At 44.3% G+C, this 27,840-nt stretch overlaps 1 protein-coding gene across 5 annotated transcripts; it reads right to left on the bottom strand.

Annotated features, from left to right (window-relative positions):
• Positions 1-1,746: 1,746 nt before the first annotated feature.
• SEC11C (SEC11 homolog C, signal peptidase complex subunit) lies at positions 1,747-27,840 on the bottom strand. 5 transcript variants are annotated; one of them, XR_012325441.1, is made up of 7 exons: positions 27,648-27,840; positions 20,388-20,497; positions 18,219-18,368; positions 15,922-16,041; positions 13,896-13,953; positions 8,323-8,447; positions 1,747-2,155 (listed from the first exon to the last, which is right to left on the bottom strand). XR_012325441.1 is itself a non-coding variant. In XM_073790780.1 (6 exons), exons 1-6 carry the CDS (start codon positions 27,732-27,734, stop codon positions 8,430-8,432), a joined length of 543 nt encoding a protein of 180 aa, XP_073646881.1. In that variant the 5' UTR covers positions 27,735-27,840; the 3' UTR covers positions 5,943-8,429. The 5 variants fall into 5 exon arrangements, 2 of the variants coding, with proteins under 2 accessions (XP_073646881.1, XP_004314017.1); XR_012325439.1 differs by lacking the exon at positions 1,747-2,155 and adding an exon at positions 5,943-7,725; XR_012325440.1 differs by lacking the exon at positions 1,747-2,155 and adding an exon at positions 5,943-7,611.

Below are 27,840 nucleotides of genomic sequence, written 5' to 3'. Positions count from 1 at the left end.
AGCCTCCTCTCAGCAACTGAAGAGCAGCTGAGGATTTTTCTTGAGTCTCCACAACAACACGTGAGAAGCAGAGTACAATCACGCAGGAGTTCAACAAACAGCCCCTAGCGGGGTGATTGCCCACCAGCTCAGGAAGAGGCGGGTCTCTGCCTCTGGCTTTACGAACATAAAACTTTCACACACACAGCCATAAAGTCCAGGGAGAAATAGGGAAAAGCCAGCAGGAAACACATATGTTTATCCCACTTAACTGGCTACAAGAACAAGAGGCTGTCATCCTATCCCTGGGACACAGCCCAGGCCAGGCTCATCGGTCTCTGCTCTGAGCTGTTTTAGTGGCTGCGTCCATGAGGACCCTCCTCTGACTGTCATCTTCAGAGGGTCGGTTTCTGGGTATCGATTACCAGTCTTGCAGCTGAATAACTTCCGCTTCTTTCCTGTCTATAAACACCATCTGTTTGGGAGAGCGTGGTGACAGGAAAAGGAAAGAGTGCTAAGCAATTAGAGAGAGGCAAGCTGAGTGTGGGGTGGAGCTGGAAAAGGGGGTCTCCTTCAGTTGAGAGCAAGCTCCAAAGGCAGGCAGCTGCGATGGGATATTTCCAAGCAACTTGAATTCCCCCGATGAGGCAAAGGCGGGGGAAAAACACTGGTATTGAATGACCTTCACTGTGACCTTGAGCACAGTCTGTAATTATCTAGGGGAAAGATTTTATGTTAGGAGGATATGGGGGAATGTCTCCACGTGTGTCTCATTCCCCCCAAATCCATCAACCTGCCCCCACTGTACAGAGAGAATATATCTCCGGGGGGGCTGCTCCCCCCAGCACACACCCACAGTTATCCCAGTCATGGTGCAGTGGTGGCATCTGAATACACACCGATTTCCCTTCTCTGCAACTGTGTTTCCTCAGGACCCTGAGCTTTTGGAACTCACACCCTCAGGCTCAGTCCTCAGTGGTGTGCTTTCCCCAGTGTCATCAGCAGATCCACCGTGAGAGCAAACAGAGGCGTGTCAAGGGTGCCGGTTACCCAGTTCTAACTACATTGGATCTACCGCATTGGAAGGCACAGGGGTAATCTAAAATACTCTTCTGGGCAGGAGCTGGGAATAGAGTCCACTGGAATGGAGGAAAGAAGCAGTTTCACAAAGATCAATGTAAACTCGGTGGCACAAAGAGAAGCTGTGATGTCACAGCAGTTTTTGTAAAACGAGATTTGGGGGACTACTTCCTAACAGAATCTGCATAAGGCAGTAGTGTCCTATAGGCTGCCAAAGGAGCTAAGGCCATTTGGGGCCATGTATTAACAATTATGGTACTTAAGTCCAGATTAACTAGAGTGGATCAGTTCTTAATGCTGGTGAGATTCTGGATCATGGCTGGGCATCTTGAGCAACGGGAAAGACATGCTGAATGTGAAGATTTGGGTTTGCATCCCAATTCTTCCACTTAAAGATTGGTTGATCTGGAGGGAGGGGGGGCATCCATTGTACTGAGCCTCAGTGTTCTGATCTGTAATATGTGAGAGCTAATGCCTTTCTTACATATTCGGTGGTTTGGAGAGAGGATCGAGTAAGGTAAAATATTCTAACGGGCTATTGGAAGTCATGATGTCATGTCCAGTTCTCAGTAGCACATCCTGGGTGCATGTTTGAGCACGCAGGGAGCATAAGGCAGGGTGGGCTGCAGGGTCCCCCGAAGACCACACACCTCGCGAACAGCATGGAGGAGCAGAAAGCCCAGGGGCTTAGTCAAACTTGCTTTATTAACCTTAGGATCTTAGGCTAAGTTATTTCAATTCCCTGAGCCACAGTTTCCCTATCTGCGATGCAGATACTTACAGGGAATTTGAAGATGATCACACCCTCCATCTAAGCCACTTGGCATGTATAACAGGTAGTCAAGAATTGCTCGATTCTTTCCATTCTGAAGGAACTGAGGACATGCTGCCAGGAGGAGGGAAGTCTGAAGAGGGACCAGATTGTTGTTTTCCAACACTTGAAGGGTTGTCATTTGGAAGTGAGTAAACTTTTGATGTGTTGCTTTAGAAGCTAAAAGCAGTGGGTGAGAGTCCCAGGGACTTCTGTTCAATAAGCGTTGAGCTTTCTCCGTTGTTCCACAGAACACACTGCTCCTTGACACTGTAAAAGGCCTCCCTGCCATGGGAGAGAGGACGGACAGGAGGTCCCTTTCCACCTTAAAATCCTAACATCATTTTCCTTTAATTCCCTCGTATGTTTTCACGCACAGAGATAAAACCCGTGAAGGCAATCCCGTAGAGGCTTATGACAGCTACTTCAGTGTACATATGGCTTTAGCAAAGAAACTCCCTCAGCTCTACTTACAGGAGGATGGGTGCAGTAATTTAGGGATATTCTTCTGCCACATTCTCTGTAATAAAAACAGCAACCTGATGTCTTCGCCAAAAAGCTAAAGCCCAGGCAGGTCAAGTGAAGAGCCAATGGCCAAAATCAGACTCTGCCCCTGAGAATCTGGAGTAAACTTGACGTTGGCAAAATTGTGATCTAGGCAAAAGCGTTCCAGCCCCCTCGTGCCCAGTATTTTACTTTACTCTTTCAATCACATAGAAAAGTACAGAATAATATAATATATACTTCATGTATATACCAGACAGATTTAACAAATCTTCACTTGTGTCATATTTGCCTTAGACCTTTAAACAAAACTACTATTTCTTCGTTTTCTATTTTATTAATTTTCCCTTGATTTTATGATTTTCTTCTCTGTTCTTTGGGTTTTCTCTGCTGTCTTTTAAGAATCTTAAATTTGAAAATTCATTAATTTTTATATCATCAGTGTATGATTCTATTATTGAGATCCAATTCTAACTATCCTACCACTTCCATCATGGAATTATCTTTAAACCATGAGTTCTTTAAGAGTGCCTGCTTTAGTTTCCAAGTATGTTAAATTTTTCAGTTGATTTTTCATTTAATTGCTTTTAAAAATTGAAATTTGTTTGAAAACTGGGTCCTTATGTGTGATTCTTTTCTTAATTTTTCATGTGTTCTTTAAAGGATACATATTATCTATTTTTACTGGAAGCAGACCTCTATATCTGTATTTCTTATATCAAAATTTTTTTCATCATGTTGAACAAATCTTCCATACACTATCTAATCATTGTTTACTTGATCTGGCACTTTCTAATAAAGATGTGTTAAAAATCTTCCATGCTGGGCTTCCCTGGTGGCGCAGTGGTTGAGAGTCCGCCTGCCAATGCAGGAGACACGGGTTTGTGCCCCGGTCCGGGAGGATCCCACATGCCGCAGAGCGGCTGGGCCCGTGAGCCATGGCCGCTGAGCCTGCGCGTCCGGAGCCTGTGCTCCACAACGGGAGAGGCCACAACAGTGAGAGGCCCGCGTACGGAAAAAAAAAAAAAAAAATCTTCCATGCTGACTGTGCTTTAGTTAATTTCTGATTCTTTTAATTTTTACTTTATATATGCGAGGGTTTTATGTTACGTGCATACAAGATTATGCTTACTGTACCTTGTGGATTGATTTTTAGCATGATGCAATGTCTTTCTTTATCCTGAGTAACTTTTTAAAAAATTAAATTCTATTTTATTTGTCATTAATACTGTAAACGCTCCATCCAATTAATATCTGCCTTGAATATCATTTCCCAGACTTTTCTTCTTAACCTTTCACTGTTCTAGAAAATTTCTGGCTTTGGTTTGTTGTTCATTTGGTTTAATCCATTTTGATGGTCTCTGTCCTTTAACAGGTAGGTTGATTCAATTTATAGTTATTGTGATTAGTGCTAATACATTTGAACTTATTTCTACTTTCTGGTTTCTCTTTATCAGCTTTTACTTTTCTTCTCTTTCTTCTCCTCTACCTTCTGTTGGGCTAATACAGTTTTCTATATTCTCTTTGTTTTCTTCTCTTTTTTCTGATACTCTTGATGGCATCTCTATCCTTTTAGCATTCACCTTATTTTTATCAGTATCTCTTGTCCCCTCGAGAACAAGGCAAAAACCTGAGTAGACTTGCCCATTGAATGTCTGCTTCTACCCTACCTCATTCATTCATTCATTCATTCGGTCAACAAACACTTACTGAACACCTCCTGTGTGACAGGCACTGTGCTAATGTTTGGAGGTACAGCAGGAGGCAAAGCAAAATCCTGTCTCTTGGGTGTTGATATTCTAGTGGGAAACTGATATATACTCTTACCTATTTCCTCTTATTATTATCCAGAACTTCATCTTTAAAAGAATAAAATGCACAAAAGTTTGCTTATTTTTCTTCTTCTGGTCATCAGTAATTAATTGAGTTAGCCGATTTCTACCAATTGCTTGTTTATTTCTGTGTTTGCTGCTGTTTCTTGATTCCATTTGTTTTTCTGTCTGGATTTCTTCTTGCTCAGTGGCTCTTCTGTGAGGCTCGACGGGTAGTGAGCTTAGTCTTTGTCTACAAAGGTCAGGCATCTGTCTCCACACTTGTACGACACTAAAGCTGAGCAGAATTCCAGGCTAAGAGATATTTCCCCAGCACGTTGCCCATTAACTGCTAAAATCAACTGCTGCTCAGGAGACGCAGGCTTTCGACCTAAGTGTTCCTTTATAGGTAATAGGTCATTTCTCTCTGATAAGGCCAAATATTTTCTGTTTATCATTGATGTTCTTCAGTTTCACCAAAATGTGTGTATGTGTGGGTTGAATCTTATTTATTTTTCCCAGTACACAGAGAATACCTTTAATATGAAGTCCACAGCTTTATTCAGTCCTAGAATACTCTTCTTTTATTCTTCTTACCTATTCGTTCTTCAAATAATGCTGCTCTGGAATTTCCTCTTTCATGCTTTCTTGGATTTCTGTTGGTGCATGTTAGAGCCTCTCCACCTAGCTTCTGTTTCTTTCCCAGTCTCTGTCTCTCTGGCCTTCATTCTGTTGTACAGTATTATCTTCATTTACTCTGCCTGTTTCTAGTCTAGGTTTTACCTATCCATTGAGTTTTTCAATTATAATCACCACATAGTTTTTATTTTTCTGATTTCCAATTGCTTATTTTTCATAAACTCCTGTTCATTCATTTATGGTTGGTTATTGTTTTGTCATATTTTGTTAATGTCTATGAATGATTTTTCTTCCTGGGCCTTTAAAGATCCTCAACATAATGAGCTTAAAAATTCTTTTATTTAGTTATATTATTTTAATTTCAAATTGAATGAATGATGAAATTGATCTTGCTGATAAAATTTGCACAAAACTTTATTTTTCTGCCTAGAGTTCAAGTTTCCAATTTCGTTTTCTAGGCTCTTGTTTTGTGGGAAGTTTCTCTCTGCCTCTCCTAGTTCTGCTACTGTCTCTCCTGGCTCCCCACATCTCCATAGCAAACAATTCAGAACCAGGTCCTACAAAGACCTCAGGGATATTTCAGAATCAGGCCACAGCTCAGCTCAGGTCCTCTTAAAAGGATGTGTCTATGTCTTCCCACCTTCCTCCCCGGACATCAGCTATGAGAAAACAGAAACCTTGTCACCTGTTGTGGCAGCTTTTTCCAGCCTTTCGTTTTTCACACGGGGGAAACGCTGCTTTTAGGCAGAGACCCTGTTTCCATTTCCCTACCGTATAGCACTCTCGATCCCTGTGGTCCCTGGGGAACTGTACCCCAGACCAGCACTGCCTACTTATGGCCAAGAGCCCAGCAGGCCAGCACGACTTGGTAATGAGGGGAAAGTCTTCAAATCCTGAACAATCAGTGCCACCAAAGTCCAACCCTCTTCCCATTTTGGCAGATTCTCCCCAGGCTCTCAGATCGCATCAGCAGTTCCCAAAGGGTACTTCATTACGGGTCTTCCCTTCCCGCCAACAAAATACGCCCTTCTTCAATATCACTCTGCTGGAACCCTGATCTTCTCTATGCAAAAGTTAACTCGACTTCCCTAATTCCACTCACACGGCAGCTGCGAAAAATTATATGTAAGGGAAGGAGGAGTCACAAGTGTGATTTCATATTTGTAGCTGTCTCTGGTTCCAAGATGGTGGAAACCGTTCTTAAGGACCAAATCCAAGGTCAGTGAGACAGAGAATCTCTGATGTCTTCATTGTAATACTCCACAGATATCTGAGTTGCTATTTTGTTGTATTTATTTTTTTATTTTATGTCTATATTTGATTTTAGCCACTGAAACTTGTCAGAGCTAACAACATTAGCCTTTGTTCAACACTGGGAAATTAAAGGAGTACATTTATTAATGTCCTATTTAGACTTTTTTCTTTTTTTTGTTGTTGTTTTGGCTGTGTTGGATCTTCGTTGCTGCACGCCGGCTTTCTCTAGTTGCAGAGCAGGGGCTACTCTTTACTGCGGTGCATGGGCTTCTCATTGCGGTGGCTTCTCTTGTTGCAGAGCACAGGCTCTAGGCGCGCAGGCTTCAATAGTTGTGGCTCGCGGGCTCTAGAGCGCAGGCTCAGTAGTTGTGGCGCTTGGGCTTAGTTGCTCCATGGCATGTGGGATCTTCCCAGACCAGGGCTCAAACCCGTGTCCCCTGCATTGGCAGGTGGGCTCTTAACCACTGAGCCACCAGGGAAGCCCCTATTTAGACATTTTGACAAGGATATTCATTTTTTCTCAAGAAAGCAAGAGCTTTGGTGTTTACTACAAGTCATTTAATAAACCCCTCAGCAAGTGAAAATATATTTAAATTCCGCAAAGGGGTCTCACTTTCATATACTGCAGGGCCCAGCATTGAATCCTGTTGAGTGCTGACCCTTTATTAATTCCCAAGGTCCCACTAAAACCACCAAGGGAACTTTGTATTATACTTGACACTAAAAACAGGACATGGCCGAAGGATTTATTTTTTAATTTAAAATAATAGTATTTAGATTCCACATGTAAATGATATCATACAGTATTTGTCTTTCTCTGTCTGACATTTCACTTAGCATAATGCCCTCCAAGTAAAGGATGCCAGGCCCCCTCATTCCTGGTCCCCTAACTTATGAAGCCACCTACCCCAGTTGGTCCAAACCCCAAAAACTTCCAAGAAAGGGGTGGAGGGAAGTAGCATCCTAGAGCCTTGCTATTCCAACTGGCAGCATCAGCACCACCTAGGAGCTTGTTAGAAATGCAGTTTCAGACCCTACCCTCCGCCTCCTGAATCAGAATCTGCATTCTAACAAGATGCCCAGGCGATTCCTATGCAGAGCCAAGGTTGGGAAGCACTGACTTAGAGACACCTATACAGGTAGGGAACAAAGTGCCCGCACCCCACCCCGGCCCCCAGTTTCTCCATTCACTGCCCCAAGTACCCCTCCCAGATGTTGACTGCTGTAGGCAGGGAGGAATTTGGTGAGATTGCTCCAAGGGGGAGGTGGGTGAAGAAGGCTGCTCTCCGGGAAAGGCATTCGCCCCATGGTAAAGGCCAGGTGGGTAAATCAGGTTCCAGACGTTCTGGCAGCTGAGAGGGCTGGGATGCGGGGATCTCCTGCCCTAGAAGTCTCCTCCGCAAGAGGAACTCTTGACCGGCTTCGTGGACACCCTGTCCCACGCAGGGTAAGGAGGCTGCTCTCAAGCCAGCGAGGCCCCGGCTGCCCACTGGAGTCACCTGGGAGCTTTAGAACTGCAGCATCGGGTCCCACCTGCAAGGACTCTCTTTCAAATGGTGTGGGACAGGACCTGGAAACCCTGATGCTTCAAAGTGCCCATGTGGTTCTAATGGGTGGCCAGGACCGAAAACCACTGAGGAAGGCAAACTCGGAAGAATTAATATAGAAACTCAAGTTAGAAATGCGAACGCCTGGGCCTACTCTAGCTGCTTCATTTGCACTGCTGGCCTCTCCCTCCTCCTCTTCCTAGCTCCCCACTTGGCAAAAACTGGAAATAGTGACGGAGGGAAGGAGAATGTGGCTCCGAAGTGCAGCGGAGGCTCCAAGCGCTTAGGTCCTGGTGGCAGACATCCTGTCACATCTGTCGTGGCCACAGGGCCTGGGTTCAAGTGAGAGGCCTTTCTGATGGGAAAACCAAGCAGGGCCCTGGAGGGGACCTGGCGTGGCTCCTGCGGACCCGGGGCGCCCAGCTTAGAGCAGGGAAGAACTATAGCAGCTGTGTGGCACTCCACTCCCACACCGATTCTCCTGGATCTTTCTATCTTCGGCTATTTGTTTTTCAAGTTTCCTCTTAAAGCCCTTAACCTCCCTTTTACATTTTAGCTCTCATAGTCCCGCTGGGATTCCCATTTTGTAAGTTCGTATCACTTGCCTGAGTGATACAAACTCGTTATTTTGATTTGTTTTATTTAACCAATTTCAGACCGAAACTTTAAACTAGCTAATCCATCAAAAGCCACTTACCTGCACACGTGGGCGTGTGTGTGGCAGCAGGGTGGGTTGGTGGCAGGCGTTTTGCATAAATCCGTTTTCAGCAGGTCGTGGTTATGAGCAGCTGTGCAAGGGCTGCATCAGCTCAGACATAATCCCTGCCATGTAACCAAAGCAAAAGCGTGATTCCAGAGACTTGGGGAACTCCCACTCCTCCAAACCTCTGATTTTTCTGTCTCAGCTGCTCGGGCATCCGTAATGACCCCACATGTAAGGCCTTGAGCTTTTTCACAAATTCATGACTAAAATGTAAATACTCCTGAGAGGTAGACAATAAGCCCCTATCAGTTACTACTGTTTGCGTATTCATTTAGGAGCTATGTCCTCAAGGCATGAGGTCCCAGAGAGGCCACCTGGGGCCCCAGAGCACCTGAGAGAACCAAAGAACGCTGAGTGGAGTAGACAGGGTGTCCAGAGGATTTTCTTTTCTGTTTTGCGGTGTTGCTTGTTTTACATTCTGTAAAAGGCAAAACTATGGAGACAGGACCAAGATCAGTTGTTGCTAGAGGTGGGGGGAGGGATGGATGAATAGGCAGAAGGTTTTTAGGGCAGTAAAACTGTTCTCTATGACACCACAATGGTGACTACATGTCATGACACATTTGTCAACACTCATAAGATGTACAACTCCAAGAGTGAGCCCGGTAGAGACACAGATGTGGAGAACAAACGTATGGACACCAAAGGGGGAAAGTGGAGGGCGGGAGGTGGTGGTGGGATGAATTCGGAGATTGGGATTGACATGTATACACTAATATAACTATACACTAATATAATGGATAACTAATAAGAACCTGCTGTATAAAAAAATAAATAAAATTCAAAAAAACCAGAACAGTGAGCCCTGATGTAAACTATGGAATTTGGGTGATAACTTCGTGTAACGTAGGTTCATAAATGTAACAAATATACTACCATGCTGGCTTTGAGAGTAGGGGCTTTGATAGTAGGGGAGGTTGTGCATTTGTGGGGCAGGGAGGAACGTCTGGTACTTTCTATTCAATTTTGCTGTGGACCTAAAACTGCTCTAAATTGTTCCCCAAAATTCCTGCCATATGGCAAAAGCTAAACACCTGCAGGGAGACGATTACACCTGACAGGAGGCATGTAGTGGATAGTGTTTGGGTGAGGACTGAAGGGGAAGAAGCCCAGAGAAAACTCTACAACAGAAGGCTTCGCCACCAAGATCGCGTGGCAAAGGGCCTTCCCCTCACCTACGTCTTCCTGAAGCTTCATGTGGCTAAAAGCAAAGGCTCTGGGGGCAAATGTCCCTGTCATTGATACGTCTGCAACAATGCAGGGAAGCAGATTTAAAATCCAGAGAAAACGTAGGTAGAATTCACGGCCAAAAACGATAGGGAAGAATGTTCACGAGGACATGGGGGCTTAAAAAATAAACAAATTCTAAGTGGTCAAACTCCAGTGATCTTGAGGAAGAAAGCGTAAAGCCCTGTTTGATGAACACCAAGCATCTAACAAATCCTTCGCCCACCTGGACACTCATTCTGGACATAAGGAAACTGAGTCTCATCAGTTACAAGCTACATATCTAGTAGGCGGAGGCAAGGCTTAAACCACGGTGACTCCAGAGCCTCTTTCCACTGCAACCCCGTCCCCATGCCTCTCATTGGAAACTAAGCGAACTGCTGAACCCACAGAGTGGGGATGGATGGATCTCCGCCTGGATTTTCAGGTTGAGACTAAACAGACCAACCCGTGTGCCGGGCCAAAGGCTACTTAGTAAGATGAGGTACTGAAGCAGAAACCCGGAGACCGTTAATCAAGATGGCTAGCATCAGCTGGGTGTGGGAAAGGGAGGGGAGAGGGTAGCACGTAGAAACGGTGCATGTCTGGCTTTTTCCTACCATGCAATCTGCAAATGACTTCATGAAGACGAAATGGAAGATGTGAACAATCAAGCATCCTAATCACATTTGCTCCTGACTAATCTGTGCGGACGTTTCTCAGTGGTCTTCAACCCTGGCTGCATGAGTCACCTGGGCAGTTTTCAATAGAGCAGACGCCAGGCTTGCTTATTTAAAGATTCTTCTACCTGGCTTACTTAAAAGTCAGACTTCTTCCACTTCGCAAGAATGTTTCATCTGCCCAGGCTTGCTTGCTTGGGACAGTGGCAAAAATTTTAGAGAGGAGTTTAGAGCCCACTATCTGGTCGTTTCAGGGTGTGTGTGTGTCTAGCATCTGCATAGGACTGACACATTCATTGTCAAAGGGAAAAAGGCAGGACTGAGACCTGTGGGTGGGAAATCAGAGGTTCCACCACTAACCTTTTTAAAAAACTGAAGCTTAATTCCACAGCAGAAAATTTCCAGTTTCTGATAGAAACCTAAATCGATCTTAAAATACAGAATAGCAAACACCATTTAGCTTCTGTGTAAGTGTCCTTGTGTATCACTGAGTCCTTTGTGAGCTGAGACATGAGCTGTCTGTCCCTCCACTAGGTGGTGTCTTGAAATCCTTCCACTGTTTTTGTTTTTTGTTTTTTGTTTTTTTTTGCGGTACACGGGCCTCTCACTGTTGTGGCCTCTCCCGTTGTGGAGCACAGGCTCCGGACGTGCAGGCTCAGCGGCCATGGCCCATGGGCCCAGCCGCTCTGCGGCATATGGGATCTTCCCGGACCGGGGCACGAACCCGTGTCCCCTGCATCGGCAGGCAGACTCTCAACCACTGCGCCACCAGGGAAGCCCCTTCCACTATTTTTTATACTTGGTCTTCTCCCTTCTCGGTGGGTATCCTTGCTTGGCCAGTGTCCACCAGACACCTTCACCTTGAGGTTTCTAAGCTGTCGTGAAATGGAAAAGCAGTTGCTCAAACACATGAGAAATGTGTGTCCCAGAGGCATACAGAAGCTCCCAGCAAGAGGTTCTACTCAGTGAATCCACGGCCACACCGCAGTGCTAGTTTTGTCTGCCCAGATACAGGCCTGGTTCCCGTTCCAGACATCGAGGCTGCAACTGAGACTCCAGATAAAAGAACATCAATCCAGTACTAACTTCCATCATTTCCATTTGATAAAGACCAGTAGTCTCTAAAAGGCCAAAAGAGATCATACTTTCTAACAAGCCACAACCAAATGGCACTGGCTGAACTGTGTCTGGGTTCTTACCTGTCTTTGTAAAGTTTATTTCAGAATGTCAGGCATGTTCAAAGGATTACCGAAAAGCTTAGCCACATTACGGAGCTTTTTAAAGTTTATATTAACCAACTACAGAACCCCAGAAAGATGATAAAATAATAAAGTTTTGACCCAACATTTTGAAATTCCACCTTTAGTTCAGGGACGAAAAACCTACTTTTCTTAAAAAAGAGTTTATTAAAGGGCACCAGAGAATAATGTTTTTAGAAAGCATCCTGTAAATTTTTCTTTCACTTCACTGATTTCAACAGGATGAGGTCCATTATTGTTGCAATAGCCTATTTTAGCAGAGATTAAGGATTAAAGGGCAGGCTGCCTGCCACGGATCACACCTGCTGGTCGTCCCCAAATCACAGCTCAGTCACAAAGTGACTGTACAGGTGTGTGAAGGCACAGGTTATGCCGAAGAGGAAAACACACGTAACCACGGGTGACATGTACTGAGTGCAAACTGCGTACGTGGGCAGCATTGGGCTAAGGAATCATCTACTAGTTCCTGGGGACATGCAGGGAGGTGAGAGCAGTTCTCATCTTCCAGTTGAGGTTGAGGGAAGTTATGCTCAAGGCCCATGGGTGGTTAAGCGACCAGGCAGGATTCTAAACTGTTAGATCAGAAATGAACAAACCTGAAAGAATGAGGTAGATTTCTAAGTTCTGACTGAAAAGGATGTCAACATCGTATTGTTCGGTGAAGAGAGAACGTTTTGGCAAAACTGAAGAGAGTATCTGAAAATACCACTGGCCTCCTTTTTATTCCCTTAACACTTTGCAGTGTGGTCTGGGCACCAGCAGCACCAGTGTTCCCTGGGAGTGTTTCTATTTTTTTCTTTTTTCTTTGGCCCTTAGTTCCCCAACCAGGGATTGAACCCTTGCCAAACCCTTGCCCCACCCTTGCCCCCTGTAGTGGAAGCACAGAGTCTTAACCACTGGACCACCAGGAAAGCCCCCTCCTCTCGTTTCTTTTAACTCTGCTCTACGTCCCCTCCTCAGAGGTCTCCCCTGACCCATGTGAAAAGCACCCGCTATCTGCTTCTTTCCCACAGCAACTGTCCCTCCTGAAATCACACGTCAGTTTATCACCTGTTCCTTCTACTACACTGGAACCTCCATCCAGGCTGGGACTCAGTATCCCTAGCACCTAAGGCAGCAGCTGGGACACGAGGGTCTGAAAGAGGTTTAACGAGGGACTATTTTATGGACTATACATTATCCCACTAGCAGGCCAGGCCCAGAGACGGCCTGCCTGATTCTTGAAGTGCTGCAGACCCTCACGCTTGGTTTAGAATGATCACCACGAGAAGCAGAGAGACTGAGCACACTCAAATCAGAGTCCACAAAAGAAAACAATCTTCACTGATGAATCGTTTATTCAAACAAGACAAAAACGTCTCCACATTGTTTCCTTTTATACAGAAAGTGGAACATTGCAAATATATTAGCTTTTCTCTTTTTCAACAGAATTTATTTCTGTCTGGTCCCAGGAATTGCCCTTCATTTTAGGATTCACGTTTTAGTAACACATATGCACCCATTACAGCCAAAAGAGCGTACTGCAAAGAAAACACAGCGGAAAATTACCGTGAGGACTACAAACAAATTTGGTCTATAAATGTATTCAGATAAAGTCTGGTCAATACTGGACTGAGGACAGGATCAAAAGATGACCTCTTCCACATGCTTTGTTCTCGAAATGAGCTGTTCAATAACACGTAACAGTTAAAACCCCCAAATATATTGATGGGCCAAGGATCACACACCCAACAAACACTGCTAATGTGCTACTCATTCATGTGTAGGTTTCCCACTGTGCTTCAAGTGATTAAAAAAACATATGGGGGCTTCCCTGGTGGCGCAGCGGTTGAGAGTCCGCCTGCCGATGCAGAGGACACGGGTTCATGCCCCGGTCCGGGAGGATCCCACATGCCATGGAGCGGCTGGACCTGTGAGCCATGGCCGCTGAGCCTGCGCGTCCGGAGCCTGTGCTCCGCAACGGGAGAGGCCACAACAGTGAGAGGCCCGCGTACCGCAAAAAATATATATATATATACTTATGGATACTATTTTTGTTGAAGTTGGGAGATAAGCATTACTGGGCTTATTGTACAACTTTTTTCATATGTTTAAAGATTTCCATAATAAAAAGCAAAAACTATATAGGTGCCATTTTAGAACACACTATATAAACATAAAAGGTGGAAGTACTTACTTTCAATAATTAATTTCAATAATTTAAAACATAATTAAAATGAGTATATTAATTTGTCATTAACTACAAATACTCTGCAGAAGAATTAGCTAGCAGAACATTCTTAACAGACTGCATCTTTACAGTTGCATGTATAAAAGCGCCAGTATTTTCTTAAAAAATAAAGACGTACACATAAATTCCTACCTTGAATTTTGGATAGTCGTTCATTATTATGGTGACCATACCAACATATGGTAAAAACCTAAATTGTGGGATAAAAAGCCAGAAGTGTAAAAAGTGTTTGTAATATAATGATAGCAATACTTGAAAACACTATAAATCAGCATAGGAAAACGTCTTCCTTGGGAACAACACTGATTGGGGCCATAAAACAATATTCACTCCTGTCTCAGAAGGTTTTATGAGTAAAAAGCATTAGCGCTAACAGCCAGGACAACTTTTTAAGAAGGCAAATTAGGATCTAGAGATGCTACTTGTCTTCACTTGCTGCATGTCACCCTAACAGAATGAAAATAATTAGTAGAGCCACTTGTACAACAGAAAGGGCAAATCGAGTTCTTAATTTTTCTTAGTAGAGATGTAAGATTCAGATAGCCTATATATAAACTGCTGTGCGAGAGAGCTTTGAAAGCACATGAATAATTACTGGATTGGCCAAAAAGTTCGTTCGGGTTTAAATCTTACGGGAAAACCTGAACAAACTTTTTGGCAACCCAATAGTTTGTAACTGAAGGAATCCTCATCATTTTCATTGCACAGCACTTTTCAGATGTAACAAAGAAGTCGGTTGGGCAGTGGACACAAATGTGAATCCCGTAATTTATACCCAAACATGATTATGATCCCAGAGCGGATAAGCCAGGATAAACCAGCCAATGATCATGCTGACAAAATTAATGTCAATATGGAATCAGTTTGACCCAAGTGTCCATCATGTCACTGATAGGAAACAAGGTAACACTCCCTTAGTACCCTCCAGTCTGCTTGAAAATCAGTGGCATCAACCTCTCACTTATACACAGCCTCTCACCAGAGTGTCTAGAAATACAGGACTGACCAGCTGCAGGTCTCTGTCATCTCCCTGCAGATATCCAGGTGGGATTATTGCAACAGAGGAGAAATGGTTAAAAGGTGAGCAGAGGGAGGAAAGGGGTCGAAAGAGGCCTTAAGCTACGAGCTGATGAATAAAGCTGCATCTTAGAAAATGGTCACCGGTGTTCTCCAGCCTTACACAGCTGGTAGGATTTCAATGAAAGGAGACATTTCTAGAAAGGGTTAAATATAAAAAGGGTCACCAAGAGATGGGGAGAATCTCTTTTGGTATTTAATAACAGGACAGACTCTCTGCTGTGTCAATCAGAAGCAGAACTCATGGCTGGAACAATTATGCAAAGGTGGGTATTAAAAATTTTATCACAGAACTTTTCTTAGTAGTAAAAACCAGGAGATAATCTAAATGTTGACCAAAAGAGGACTAGTGAAATCAGTTATGATTCTCAGAGGAACATTATGCAGTCGTTTAAAAAGATAGGTGTAGGGCTTCCCTGGTGGCGCAGTGGTTGAGAGTCCGCCTGCCAAGGCAGGGGACATGGGTTCGTGCCCCAGTCCGGGAAGATCCCACATGCCGCGGAGCGGCTGGACCCGTGAGCCATGGCCACTGAGCCTGTGCGTCCGGAGCCTGTGCTCCACAACGGGAGAGGCCACAACAGTGAGAGGCCCGCGTACCGCAAAAAAAAAAAAAAAAAAAAAAAAGATATAGGTGTAGATTTGACACAGAAAGCTATGTGCAACCTTCTCTTGGGTGAAAAAATAAAACTCTTCTATGTAAAATTATATATGCATACACACATCTATATAGGTACAAGGAATACCTAGAATATTCATCACAGTGTTACACAGTAGTTATTTCTGAAAGGATTTCTTATAATTGTTATTTAAAATCTATAAATAATCTCTAGGTGAGGATTTATTTCAAAAATAGAATTAAACCCATGATACAGATAGCATACTTGCATTCAGCTTTAGATTTCAGGTCCTTAGGAAGTTCTGAATTTTGTTTAGTCTTTACAGTACAAAGAATAACTGCTTACAACTCTCCTGACGTATAATCTTTGTAATGTATCATTCTATTAACCTTGGTTTCTTTGTTTCTAAATATTTTTCTGGTTTCTGAATCTTCTGTATAACTTAAAAGTTAATCCTCACTCACCCTCTGGCTCTCCCCACCACATCCTTCTTTTCGAGCCAGTTCTGGCCTTCTTTGTACAAGCCTCTATCGTCAACTTCATTATTATCTCCTTTAGTCAGAAATTTGATGTCTCCATTATCTCTGGAAAGCAAAACAATGTCCTTTCAAAAATTATTTTCAGCACAGCATCGTTAGAAAAGTATTAGCTTGGCCAACACTTCACAGGCAGATTTGGGCACTGAGAAAAGCAGTCAAAGATAACTTGATCTTTCTTGGTCTAAGATGCTTGCTGGCAGACAACCATTCAACTAAAGCACAAATCTAATGACAATTTTGTAGACTTAAATTCTAAAACACTTAAGTTACCCTGATAACCAAAAAGCATGGCGAAGCACAAGGGCACCAGGAAGGCAATGCTTAGCTCCAGCATCTGTTTCCATCCATTCTTCATCCCCACAGACCAACTGGTTAACACAGATTATATTCCTCTTCACTCGACACATGAACTTGGCCCCAGATTACACAGATTTGAGCACAAGGTAATTCAAACACAAATGTGCTCTTAGCTCTCCTCAAGCTTATTTTTCCTTACCAAATGTGGGATGTGTTAATGCCTTATTTCCTTCACCACTGTGCAAAGTGGATTACAATCCAGTTTGCAAACAAACAGGAATTACAAACGGCATAAAACCACTGTGTTAAAGAGACAGGGGGGATTCATTTTAAACATTGTAAACTGGTGCTTACACAGCCTTGATACTAGAAACACAATATTATAGCCTTATAGAGCTATAAAGAGGGTCTTTTTTCAATAAGACAAATGAGAAAATGCACTAAATAATCTGATAAAATATTAAAAGCCCACAAAGATTTGAAACCACGCCCAAAAGAGCGAGCGGATTTGTAGCCATGGTTATAAAATAAAATAAGAGTAGAAAAACCCGGGCCATCTCTCACAATTCACGAAAGCAAAGCATCATTATTTCCTTAACTTTGAACAATTTCTCATCTTTGTTTTTTTTTATTTTAATAATATATTTTATTTAACTCAATATATCAAAAGTATTCCTTCAACATATAATCAATCTAAAATTATTATTGAGACGGTCTCTGTCTTTTTTGGTACTAAGTCTTTGAAACCTGGTGTATATTTCACACTAGTTACATTTCAAGTGCTCAGTAACCATATATTGCGGGTGGCGAACTCATTGGCTAGTGCAGCTCTACAGGAAATGCACAATTTCCCATCTTTGGACATTGTTTTAAAATCAGGTGAGAGTTCTGTCGCATCATGACTGAGCGTATTTCTTCATCAGTAAGTTAACAAGTACTACTAACAAGGTAATGTTAGTGCAATACCAGTGTTTTAACACAAACTGAAACATCATTCTAATGTTTAGAGTAAAATGAAGTGAATATTTTTAGTATCAAACATCTTTGGGGAATACCTGGAAGCAGTGAATGGAATAAGAATCTCATACCAGAAATGTACAAATAGTTAGACACACAAACACAAACACACACACACACACACACACACACACAGAGAATGAGCAATGCTCCATTATTTAAAAAATACAAATATATATACCTAACTTTAATCCCATAACTCATGCAGGTAAAATGCTATACTAAGCTGCATAAAGGTAAATGAATAACCACGTATGTAACGTTTTCGCTAATCACGTGACTGTACTCTCTCATGGAAACTTAATACGTTTGAGCTAGAAGTCATTGTTTCTGGTTCCCAAGAAGTGTTTTAATAAGTCATCACTGGCATTTAAGGAAAAGGCAAAGCCATCTGTGGTGGGGAGAATTAATGCAGGATATGCAATGATCAAATCATGGGAAGAGATGGGGAAAGGAATTTTTATTCATCCAGGGCTAATATTACTGCTGAGAATGCCAGTTTGTCCAAAGTGACACTGAGAAACAGGTAGCTTTCTGCATTTCAGAAGATAATTCTCTTACGAAAATTATCCTCAATTACCATGAGATTTGATTTTCTTTGAGACTCCTTCAAATAGCTAATATTCTGCAAGAATACATTCCAGTGTACATTGTGCAGCAATTCGTTTTTCAAGTGCTTTAGTAAACATCAGTTCATTTCATTCACATAATCACCCTGTGGGTTACTGTGGGTAAAGTATTATTCCCATCTTACAGACTCAGTTAAGTAGCAGGTTCAAAGTCACCCAATTACTAAATGGCAAAACTAGGAACATAATCCAGTGTTTCTGCTACTTTCTAATCAACCATTCAAACTGTCCACAGTTGTGTCTACAAAACAAAACCAAAGAGAAGTAAAGCCTCTTTACTTTTCATGAACTTTGATTACTCTGTGAACTATTGGAATGTCTCGGCCTTCGACTTTAAAAACAACGATTTCACCAGCTCTAATCGGGTCTTCTCGGAAATTTGTTAGGAACAGAAGGTCGCCCCTGTGAAAGGCAGGCTCCATGCTGCCACTGGAAAGAAACACAAAGTCACATCAGAATTATGTTCACACCAGGTGAATATTTCAACCCATAAAGAATACAACAAACATACCACTTAGAATATCCGCTTTCATCAACAGTCAAGCAGGTCTCTGATATAAAACAAACCACAGCAATTTCCTTCTGATGGCTCAAGGTGATAATGGTGAGAAAGGGAGCGATTTCTTCTTGGATTTGAGTATGAAAAGGGCACTAGCGGGTCGCTCTGCAGTTTGTATTAGGTAGAAAAAGAACTAAGAAAAATGTGGACTCTTCGAAGTAAAAGCCAATGATGGCTAAAATGCTTAGGATAATTTCTTCACCTACTGCTTCATCTTTACTCCTTTGACAAAATTCCTGAAGACATGCAGTGGGAAGAAGTTTCTAGAAAACCATCTCAGTCTGTGATAACAAGGACAGCAGTTTTAAAAAAAAAACTCCCTGAACAAGTCTCAGAGGCAGGATGAGTACGCTGAAGTTTGGCAGCAAGAGTCATTATCGTGCCCCATTAGGAAGGCAGTCCTTTGAAATGTTTCACTAATAACAACTTACTCTTGCTTTCCTCAAGGGCCAGGGATTCCCCCAAGGTCAGTGTTCCCCAAGGTCACACATCCCTCATGATGTCAACAGTTTATACTGACAAGCCAAATTGCTTTAGAATTGTAAAGGATGCTTTAAAAAAAAAAAAACTCCCCATGTACTGCAACTTCACAATAATCTCTGCACGCCAGTGTGTCTGTGTGATTGAAGAAGGGCTGGAACACCTCGGACCGAGTTCTGGCTCTGCCGAAAGTAACTGTGAGATGCGGGCGACTTGGCCTTGTTGGACCTCAGCTTCCATATTTGTTGGGCCCATCTCAATTTGAGGGGCTTAACTTTTTCTTTTTTTCAAAAGCCTTAAAATCCTTCCTTCAAATGAAATCTTACCAGGTAAAATATAGTCACATAAAGTACATAAAAGTGGAGCTGTCACAACCGAAGCAAGGCTAAGGTGTCTATAGTCCGTGAGCTTGGTCACCTTTTCCCTCCTAACCCATCCACCTGGACCCTAGGGCACCCCTGGAGCACAGTGTAAACACCAGTGAATTAGAGGCCCCCTCAGCTCTGTGTGTGAACCATGCCATCCTCAGGCTCCTAAGTTTATGAAAATGCTGCATCTCTAGAAGCAGGCCCCTTGGCCAGCCACAGAAGGGTGGCCTGGTGAAGCCCGGGCCAGAGCTGTTGCCCCATCACGTGACAGCGGGGCCCAGAGGAGGGAAAGGGCACTGGCTTGGGGGCCAAGAAGCCTGCGTGCTGGTTCTCCCGCTCTGGCCAGCGGTGACCCGGCCCACGTCACTGCTCCAGCCCACTGCTCCCCGTGGAACAACAGGGCTCCACTCCCACTGCAGGGAGACTCAGCGATCTAAGGCACCGTGAGCAGAGCATCTCCAAGCACCTAAGGGCTCACAAACACGCTATTTAATTTCAAGTTGATTGTTAAGTTTTTCCCCTTGGATGACTTCATGGCTCTGGGAAGTTAAAGTATAAACTGTTCTAAGATGAATACGCTGTGCTTTCTAAGAGTAAAAGTCTTGAGAGTCTTGAGAAGAGAAGAGTCAGCTACCACAGCGCTGCTGAAGAAACCTAAGCAAACACCAGACACCATGCTGGGCACAGACTCCCTGCCCATGCGGGACAAAGAGAACCAAGTAAGAGTTTTAAATTAGTTATGTTTAAAAATCAATGTGTACACAAATAATGCATTATTACTATCTTATTAAAATGTCATTTAACATGGATTAAAACATGAAAGTGAATCACATTGCACTGGACCACAAGCATCAACATGATGAAAGGCCTCAACTGTCTATTGAAAAAGATTTTTCAACAAAGCCAAAAAAAAAAGAAACCTTCTCAAAACAGGTATCAAGAAAGAAAACTCTAAAACTTTATCCAATTAAAACACCGAGTTTGGGTTGTCCACGCTGCTCCTGGGTCTTGGGCAGCAGTAGGACGGCTGGCAGGACCCACCTCAGCACCACCACGATGGGACTCTCGCTGCCAGTGAGGACGATCAGGCCTTTCCAGATCATAAGCGCAGAAGACACAATCATGGCAAAGTTTAAGACCTGGTAATAGAGCTGGAATGAAAAAGGCCAAAAGTAAGAACCGGTGACAGAATATTCACTAACCCAAAGCTTGTTTTAAAAAAAAAAGCTTTTATTTTAGGACATGAAACTAGTTCACACAAGCTACAAAATTAGGTAGAATTTCAACTTCTGACCATGGAATGCCCATGTATCTTCTCTCCTTCCGTGAGAGAAAAGGAAAAAAATTAAAAACCAGAGTAATCTGTGGGACCTGCTTTGTTAAGGCCTCTGTACGACTCTTACCTCTCCAGAATCCCCCAGAACCTTCAACCCTGAGGGGACCCACCACTCAGGTTCTATGGCTCGGCCTCCCGCTCTAGTGCAGAGGGCGGAGGTCTAACCTGAGAGCCCCGACATGCCCACAGCTCACCCAGAACACTCCTCAGCCCCACGGCCAGAAGGGTCCCGAATGAGGGTGCAGAATCCTAGTCTTCCAGCACTCTGTCCTACACAAGGTTATTCTGCATCGGAAATTACAATTCAAAAGTGAACAGAAACTGGAAACACCTAGATGTTTAGGGTTTTCATAAATGTTTTAAATGATGAGCATCAAACATTTGGTTAAGAACACGGCAGGAAGGCCACCGAGTCCGCATCTAGTTTTAAGCCGCCCTCGCTCCACCGGAGACCACAGAGGGCCCACAGGGCTGCCCGCCCTCACTGTGCCCCAGGACGGCTCCGACTGTGGCACCTGCCTCGGGTGCCACACTTGCTCTGGGTGATCTGAAGAGCGTGGATGGCCTCCTGCACTTGCTCTGGGTGATCTGAAGAGCGTGGATGGCCCACCCAACACTCTGGTGTCTCAATTCCTGGGCCTCCTCGCCTCCAATGACCCTCTCCCTCCACCTGAACCGTCCACTCTCAGCGGCATACCTGGCCCTGAAACTACTCAATCCCCCACCACGTCTCTAGCTCAAGTAGCCCCTCCCCCTGGGCGCGTGAGCCTGCTCTTCTGGCCTATGTGTTCACCTACACGGCCGGACTCCGGCCCTCCAGGGGCCTCCACCACCCACCTCCGTCTCTCCACCCTCAGCATGCAGCGTGCAGCCCCCATGAGGCCTGGCAGCCGCCTTACTCCAAGACCTTCTGTCTACCCCTCCAGAGAAGAAGCTTCCAGACCTCTACCCGCGAGGGGAAACCTCTGAGTAGAGTCGGAGAGGACAGCCTGGGCTCTAACTGCGTCTCAGCATTTCTGCCCAGCTCATTCATTTGAGCCCCACCTCCCCTCACCCCTCCCGCGCATTCTGGAGACACCTGGGACTGCCAGCCCTTGAGTCTTGGCGGCATCTGCAGCGTAAGCAGTGGAGACTTATTCCTCCACGTCCCCCCACTGCTGATTCCAGCTGTCAGTTGCCACTCTTCTGTTTTCCAGCTTCTAGTATTTGATTGCTCTTGTTTCCCTTTCTGGGCTTCCTATCTTGGAGTAACTGATGACTTTTTAAAATCCCTTTACTATATACAGTTTTAGTGGTGTTTCAGAGCAAGTGAGATTAGGTAGGTTAGGTCCTGTCTTAACTACCTGCTAGCTTTCCAGCTAGGACTCAGATCACATGGCTCCGGACAGTACTGTTTTCCTCAAATATCCAAATATAATTTTAACTGAGACAGAATGCAGGGTTATGGACTCTTTTTGAGGATCGAATACAGTTTAAAATGCAGTTTTAAGCACAGTTTAAATATAGTTTTAAATAGTCTTAAAAATGCACAAGGCCTGGAGAAATGGGGGCTGAAGACACTCAGGAAGGCCCAGGAGGCATGTGGCAGGTGGATTTACACGCTTCTGACTTTGAAAGTGTAGACCAGCCTTTACAGCAGCGGTTCTCAAACTTCAGTGTGCACTAGCATCCCCACGTGGGGCCTGAGAATTTGCATTTCAAACAAGTTCCCAGGTGACCCTGAAGCTGCTGGTCCAGGGACCACAGTGTGAGAACCGCTGTTCTCTACCATTGGTTCGCAACCTTGGCTGCACGTTAGAATCACCTGGAGAGCCTTTGGAACACGGTACACCTGGTCTCCATCCAAGACCGATGGAACCAATGGGAGGGGAGGGGTGCTGGCATCCCTGTTTCTCAAACGGCTCGCAGGTGGTCCTGATGCACAGAGGTTGGACCACTGTTCTACACCTTCTCCCTCCCCTGGGCTTCAGTCTCTCCCACCTTCAGTCCTCCTTCCACCTCACATCCTCCGTAAGGCTTCTACACTCTCTCTTCACAGCCAAACCTCAGGAGCTTCTACCCCAGGTTTCTCCTCTTCCTCTCCATCTACAGTCACCCCTCAGCCTACACACCCAGTCACATGCTCACTAAATCCAACGGACAACTGTCAGTCCTCACCTTGCTGACCTTTTGGCAGCTGTCAACACAGATGATCACTTCTACAAGCTCTCCGCCCCTGGCTTCCAGGATAGCACACTGTCCACCCTCCGACCACTTTCTTTCTAATCTTCCTGCCAGTTCCTCCTCCTCTAACTGGACCTTCAAATGCCGGCACTGGCACCATCATGCTAACTGCTCCCAATACTGAGATTTCCAACTGCCTCCCTGACAGTCTCACTCGGATGTCTGTAAAGGCAGCACCAACCCAACACGGTCAAAACTGAACTTAGCTTCTGCAAAAAGGCTTCAGTGCTCGTGATCTCATCTCAATACATGGCATTCCCATCCACCCAGCTGTCTGCAGTCACCCCCCACCCATTCGTTCTATCCTCTCTATCTTCTAAATATGTCTGGCATTTGTTCAGTTCCTTCTATTCCCATTGCCACCACGCTCATCTAAGTCACCAGCACAGCCCGTCGGACACTGCGAGCGCCTCCTAAGCAGGCTCCCGATGTCCACGCGTGCATCTTCCGACGCGTGCTCCACGCTACACTCAGCACTGGTTTTCAAATGCACCTCTGGTCATCAGCTCACCTCTATGCCCTGCATAAGGCTCTTTGATTGCATCCCACACTCCATGCGTGAATATGATCTCTAAGTCCCTGTCTGATATATGGCCTCTCCTCTCCAGTGTCAGCTAGTAAAGCTCACTGCACTCCAGCTCCACTGGCGGGCTCTGTCAGTGATTCAGAAAGCACACGCTCCTTTCCACTCCAGGACCTTCACCGGCTACTGTCGTGGCCCAGGAGGCTCTCCTTAGCACACCTAACACTCACTCACCTTTAAGTCCTACTTTAAACATCAGTTCCCAAGGGAAGCCCTCCCTGACCTATTAGACCAGGAGTTAGCAAACTTTTTCTGTAAAGGGCCAGGTAATACATATTTTAGGTTTATGGGCCTTATCATCTCTGTTGAAATGACTCAACTCTACCATTGTAGTGGGAAGGCAGCTACAGACAATACGTAAAAGAATGAACATGGCCGAATTCCAATAAAACTTTATTTATAAAAACGGGCAGTGGGCTGGAGTTTGCCAACCTCTGCTATAGACCAGCCTGTGTCCTCCTGCTATATATTCTCACTGCATCCTGTATTTCTTTATACCATCCATCACCTTGATAATTATGCATATAATTATTTAATGCATCTTTCACACTAAACTGTAAGTTCCACAAAGGCAAGGATCATTTCAGCCTTGTTCACAGCTGTGTCCCCAATGTTCAACACAGGCCTGGGAAAAAGTAAGTATTCAGTTTGTTGAATAAATAGTGAGAAATACACGGTGGGCACATATAAACTAGTAGTAAGAAAAACACTAAAATCGCAACAACAAAAAAGAAGTACAAGCTTAAAACTATTAATATTCCAAAGAAGAAACATAAGTGGCGAATAAACACAAAGTGTTTAAACCAAATCCTGCCTCCCCCTTGCCCCTTTTCGGCCTAGTAAATGTAAAGGTTTTTTGTTTATTTGTGTGTGTGTGTGTGTGTGCGTGCGTGTGTGTTTTAATGCTAATACTCAGAGCGTGGCAAGCATATATTCCAGTGGTGGGGATGCAAGTTGATATAACCATTCTGAAAGCAATTTAGTGTCAAGCATTAGTATCAAGAGGTTGCTCTTGGCCCAGTAACCCTACTTCTAGGAATTCAGTTTAAACCAGTTTAAACCTAAAGGCAGATAGGGAATTACGGCCCAAAGATACTTATCACAGTCTTATTTTTAAAGGGAAAGGGAAATAAATGAGCAACAACAGAGAAATGACTGAGTAAATAACGGCAAATTACTGCACTATTCGAAACAATGAATAAAGAACTTTAATGGCAGGACGAAACACTCAAGACATATTGAGTGAAAAATGTAGGCTGCAGTAGGATCTCCCCAAACTGTTTAACAGTTTATAAAGCAAACACAAGGAGATCCCCCAAGATGCTAAGAGTCTATCTTAGCATGGTGGAATTATGAATGATGGGACTGTCTTATTTAAACTACTTTAAACTACTCTCTAGTCTTTAAAATTCCTATGATGAGCATAGATTAATTTCAAAATCTGGGAGGGGGTAGGGAAGTATTTAAAGGAAGAGCAATTTGACAAGATAGAGGCCGTTAAAATAATCATTTTGAAGAGTGTGACAAAACATGAAAACATTCTGATATGATAGGAAGGAAAGAAAAGCAAAGCTCAAAACTGTCTCTTGCTAAAATTACAACTGTGTGCAAGTATGTAATTTGAGGTAATCGTGAAGGTTACAAAAGTGGGGACAAAAGGTGCATTAAAATAACATATTTCGATGTAATAAATGAAAATAGGATAATAAATGTAATTCAAAATTAAAGTTACATACCATTTTTTTAACTCCTTGGCTTAAGTGTCAATAGCAAATTATCAAATTAAATTAAATTCCCAGGAGAGCAAAAAAGGAAACTGGAGTGCTAAACGGACATTGTTCAAGTGTTGGGCTATAATATGTTAAACGGTTGCTTAAAGTAAAATCAGCCTTGCTAGCCACATCAGCCTGAAGCAGAAGTTGTTCACTGGCGTTCACGTTCAAAAACTTCGCCACCTGCTCTGCTTGACCTAAAGGATTTAGTAAAGAACTGCTGTTGCATTATGAACTGCAGCTCTGATTAGGAAAGCCCCAAGGCATGGTTTTCTATAGAGACTGCCATCTTTATACACGTTTTCAAACCATCGGGCTCCACCCTGATAAAAGAAAATTATACAATATTGCCACTTATCTAATAAAGACCACGTACTGAGAATATATTTTCCAGTATGATTTTCTATGCTTGAAAAATTCTTTGAGAGGAAATAAAATCAATTCCTAAAAAAAAAACTTCTCTGAGCAAGACATTTATTTGCTCAAGAGATAGCCAATTATATAGAAACCTAACAATCAAGCTAACTGCAAAACCACACATCACCCTTCCAGCACCCTATCTTTAAGGGACCTAGTATCTAAGTCTAGGACTGAAATCCTGGAATCTAGAAAATGTAATTTTGATGGAACTACTGACAAGCTGATTGGAAATATACACCCCACATTTCACTGGTGCCTTTTCTTATTGTTCATCTTTGCCTACCAACTCTGTATGCTTGGCACTTAATCATCCCAGCAGAGTTTAGAAGCAAGCTCACAGTCTTTGTCAAGCAAAGATGAAATAGCCAATGTCTACGGGTTTTAAACAAACGTTTCAGACCAGATATTGTGGCTGACAGAGCAGCAGAAATGCCAGTGGCTGTTTTTCTTCCTCTCTTTCTCACTGCAGAAACAAAGAGTCCTTGTTTTTGCATGTGGCTCTTTCCTTAATTAACTGTAAGCAAGGGCAGCAGAAAAAGGAGGTCCCTCTTCCAAGACTGGTGGAGCGAGCATGCCTGACAAGGTGTCACAGGATGCTATTGTGGAGGGAAAAAGAAAAAAGCAAAAGGACAAAGCTTTAAAAAAAAAAAAAAAAAAAGGACAAGGAGGCAGCAGATTTGAGCTTCTGAATTTTAATTAGAAGACTAGCAAAATACAGACAATGCAACCAGCTACTAACGGGCCTTATCACTGAGAGTGGGAATATACAGAGCTTTCAAAAGGCAAACTGGCTTAGTGATTGACAGATTCACCAGAAGGCGTTCATTGATAGTCTGCAGTCGGTAATCGGTACCAATTTTAGAGACATTTTTAAAACCTACCCAATTAAGTCTAGATTTTTTTTAAGTAAAGCTCTACTTCCTGGAGGATTTTCTTGTAAACCACATCAATGTTCAGGGCATTAGCTGTTGGTTTTTCCAGATAGTGATAATCTCTGCCACAACTCATCTTAATCACAGAAATTCCCAGGAGCTCAACTGACATGCACACCTAGAAGCAACCAGGTTCTCAACACAGTTCATGAGATTCAAGTCACCAAATTCCCCCACGCTACTGCACTAGTCTGAAATTCTACTCGGAAAAAAGAAAGAGAGAGGGGGACGGGGTCGGGGGTCGGGCTAAGGAGAGGCATAAAGGAAGTCTTCTTCCGAGGCCCTCTCCCAGAGGGGTGAGAAATCAACTCCAGTCGCCCAAAGACCCCACGCTAGCTGCCTCCGATATTCAAGGTGCTGCCAGACCACGGAATCCAAGAATGAAGTTAGAGAAGACATCTGGAATCCCTTTTGGAACACTGATTCAGTCCACAATGATGGAGCACCACCAGTGAGCTCTCCCGCACGAGGAGTTTTATTTAGTCCCAAAGCCTGGCCGGGAAAACACTCCCCGGGATGGGAAGAAACCGCGTCGGGAGGCATTACTGGACAGCTCCCATCGCTAGGAAGTTCTCCCCTTTTGCCTGCTTTTCTGCCACTTCCATCCGCGGGCAGCCTCCTTCAGGACCTCAGGCCTCAGAAACCCCCCCGAGAAATCTGTTCCCTTTTCCACGGGATGGCCCTTCAAATACGTGCAGAAGGCTGTCACTCGCGGTAGAGTCATCTCTCCCCGCTTTCTCAACCACACGACCTCCAAAGGACGGGGTTCCTACTCTCTTCCCCTTCCGGGCTACGCTCCCCTAATTGCGCTTTTGTCAGTGCAATTAAGTGCCCACACGTGGGTCTGTGCGGATTTGAATCCAGGGCCTCCGAGAACCCAGGGCCTCCGAGAGCCCAGGGCGGGAGCCTCGGGTCGCCACCGGCCCCAGTCGCGGGGCGCTGTCCTTGCGGGAACCCCATCCGGGGAGCTCCGACTCCCCGCTGTCTCAGCCAGTCGCGGCTTCCGGACGCGCCCCCCACGCGGGACTCCGTTACCTGGCGCTTGTTCATCTTCCTCAGATCCCCAAAGATGTCCAAGCCGGACGCAGGAAGATGCGACCCCACGGCACCCGCGCGTACCATGCCGGGCTCTCTGGGGGGCCGAAGCGGCCCGCGGGCTCCGGGTGTCACAGACAGCTGCGGAGCACCGGCCAGGCCCCCGCCCAACGGCCTTGCCGGCCACGTGACC

Source organism: Tursiops truncatus, chromosome 13 (genome assembly GCF_011762595.2).
Source record: "Tursiops truncatus isolate mTurTru1 chromosome 13, mTurTru1.mat.Y, whole genome shotgun sequence".
Taxonomy (NCBI): domain Eukaryota; kingdom Metazoa; phylum Chordata; class Mammalia; order Artiodactyla; family Delphinidae; genus Tursiops; species Tursiops truncatus.
This window is presented reverse-complemented; position numbering and strand designations above follow the sequence as displayed.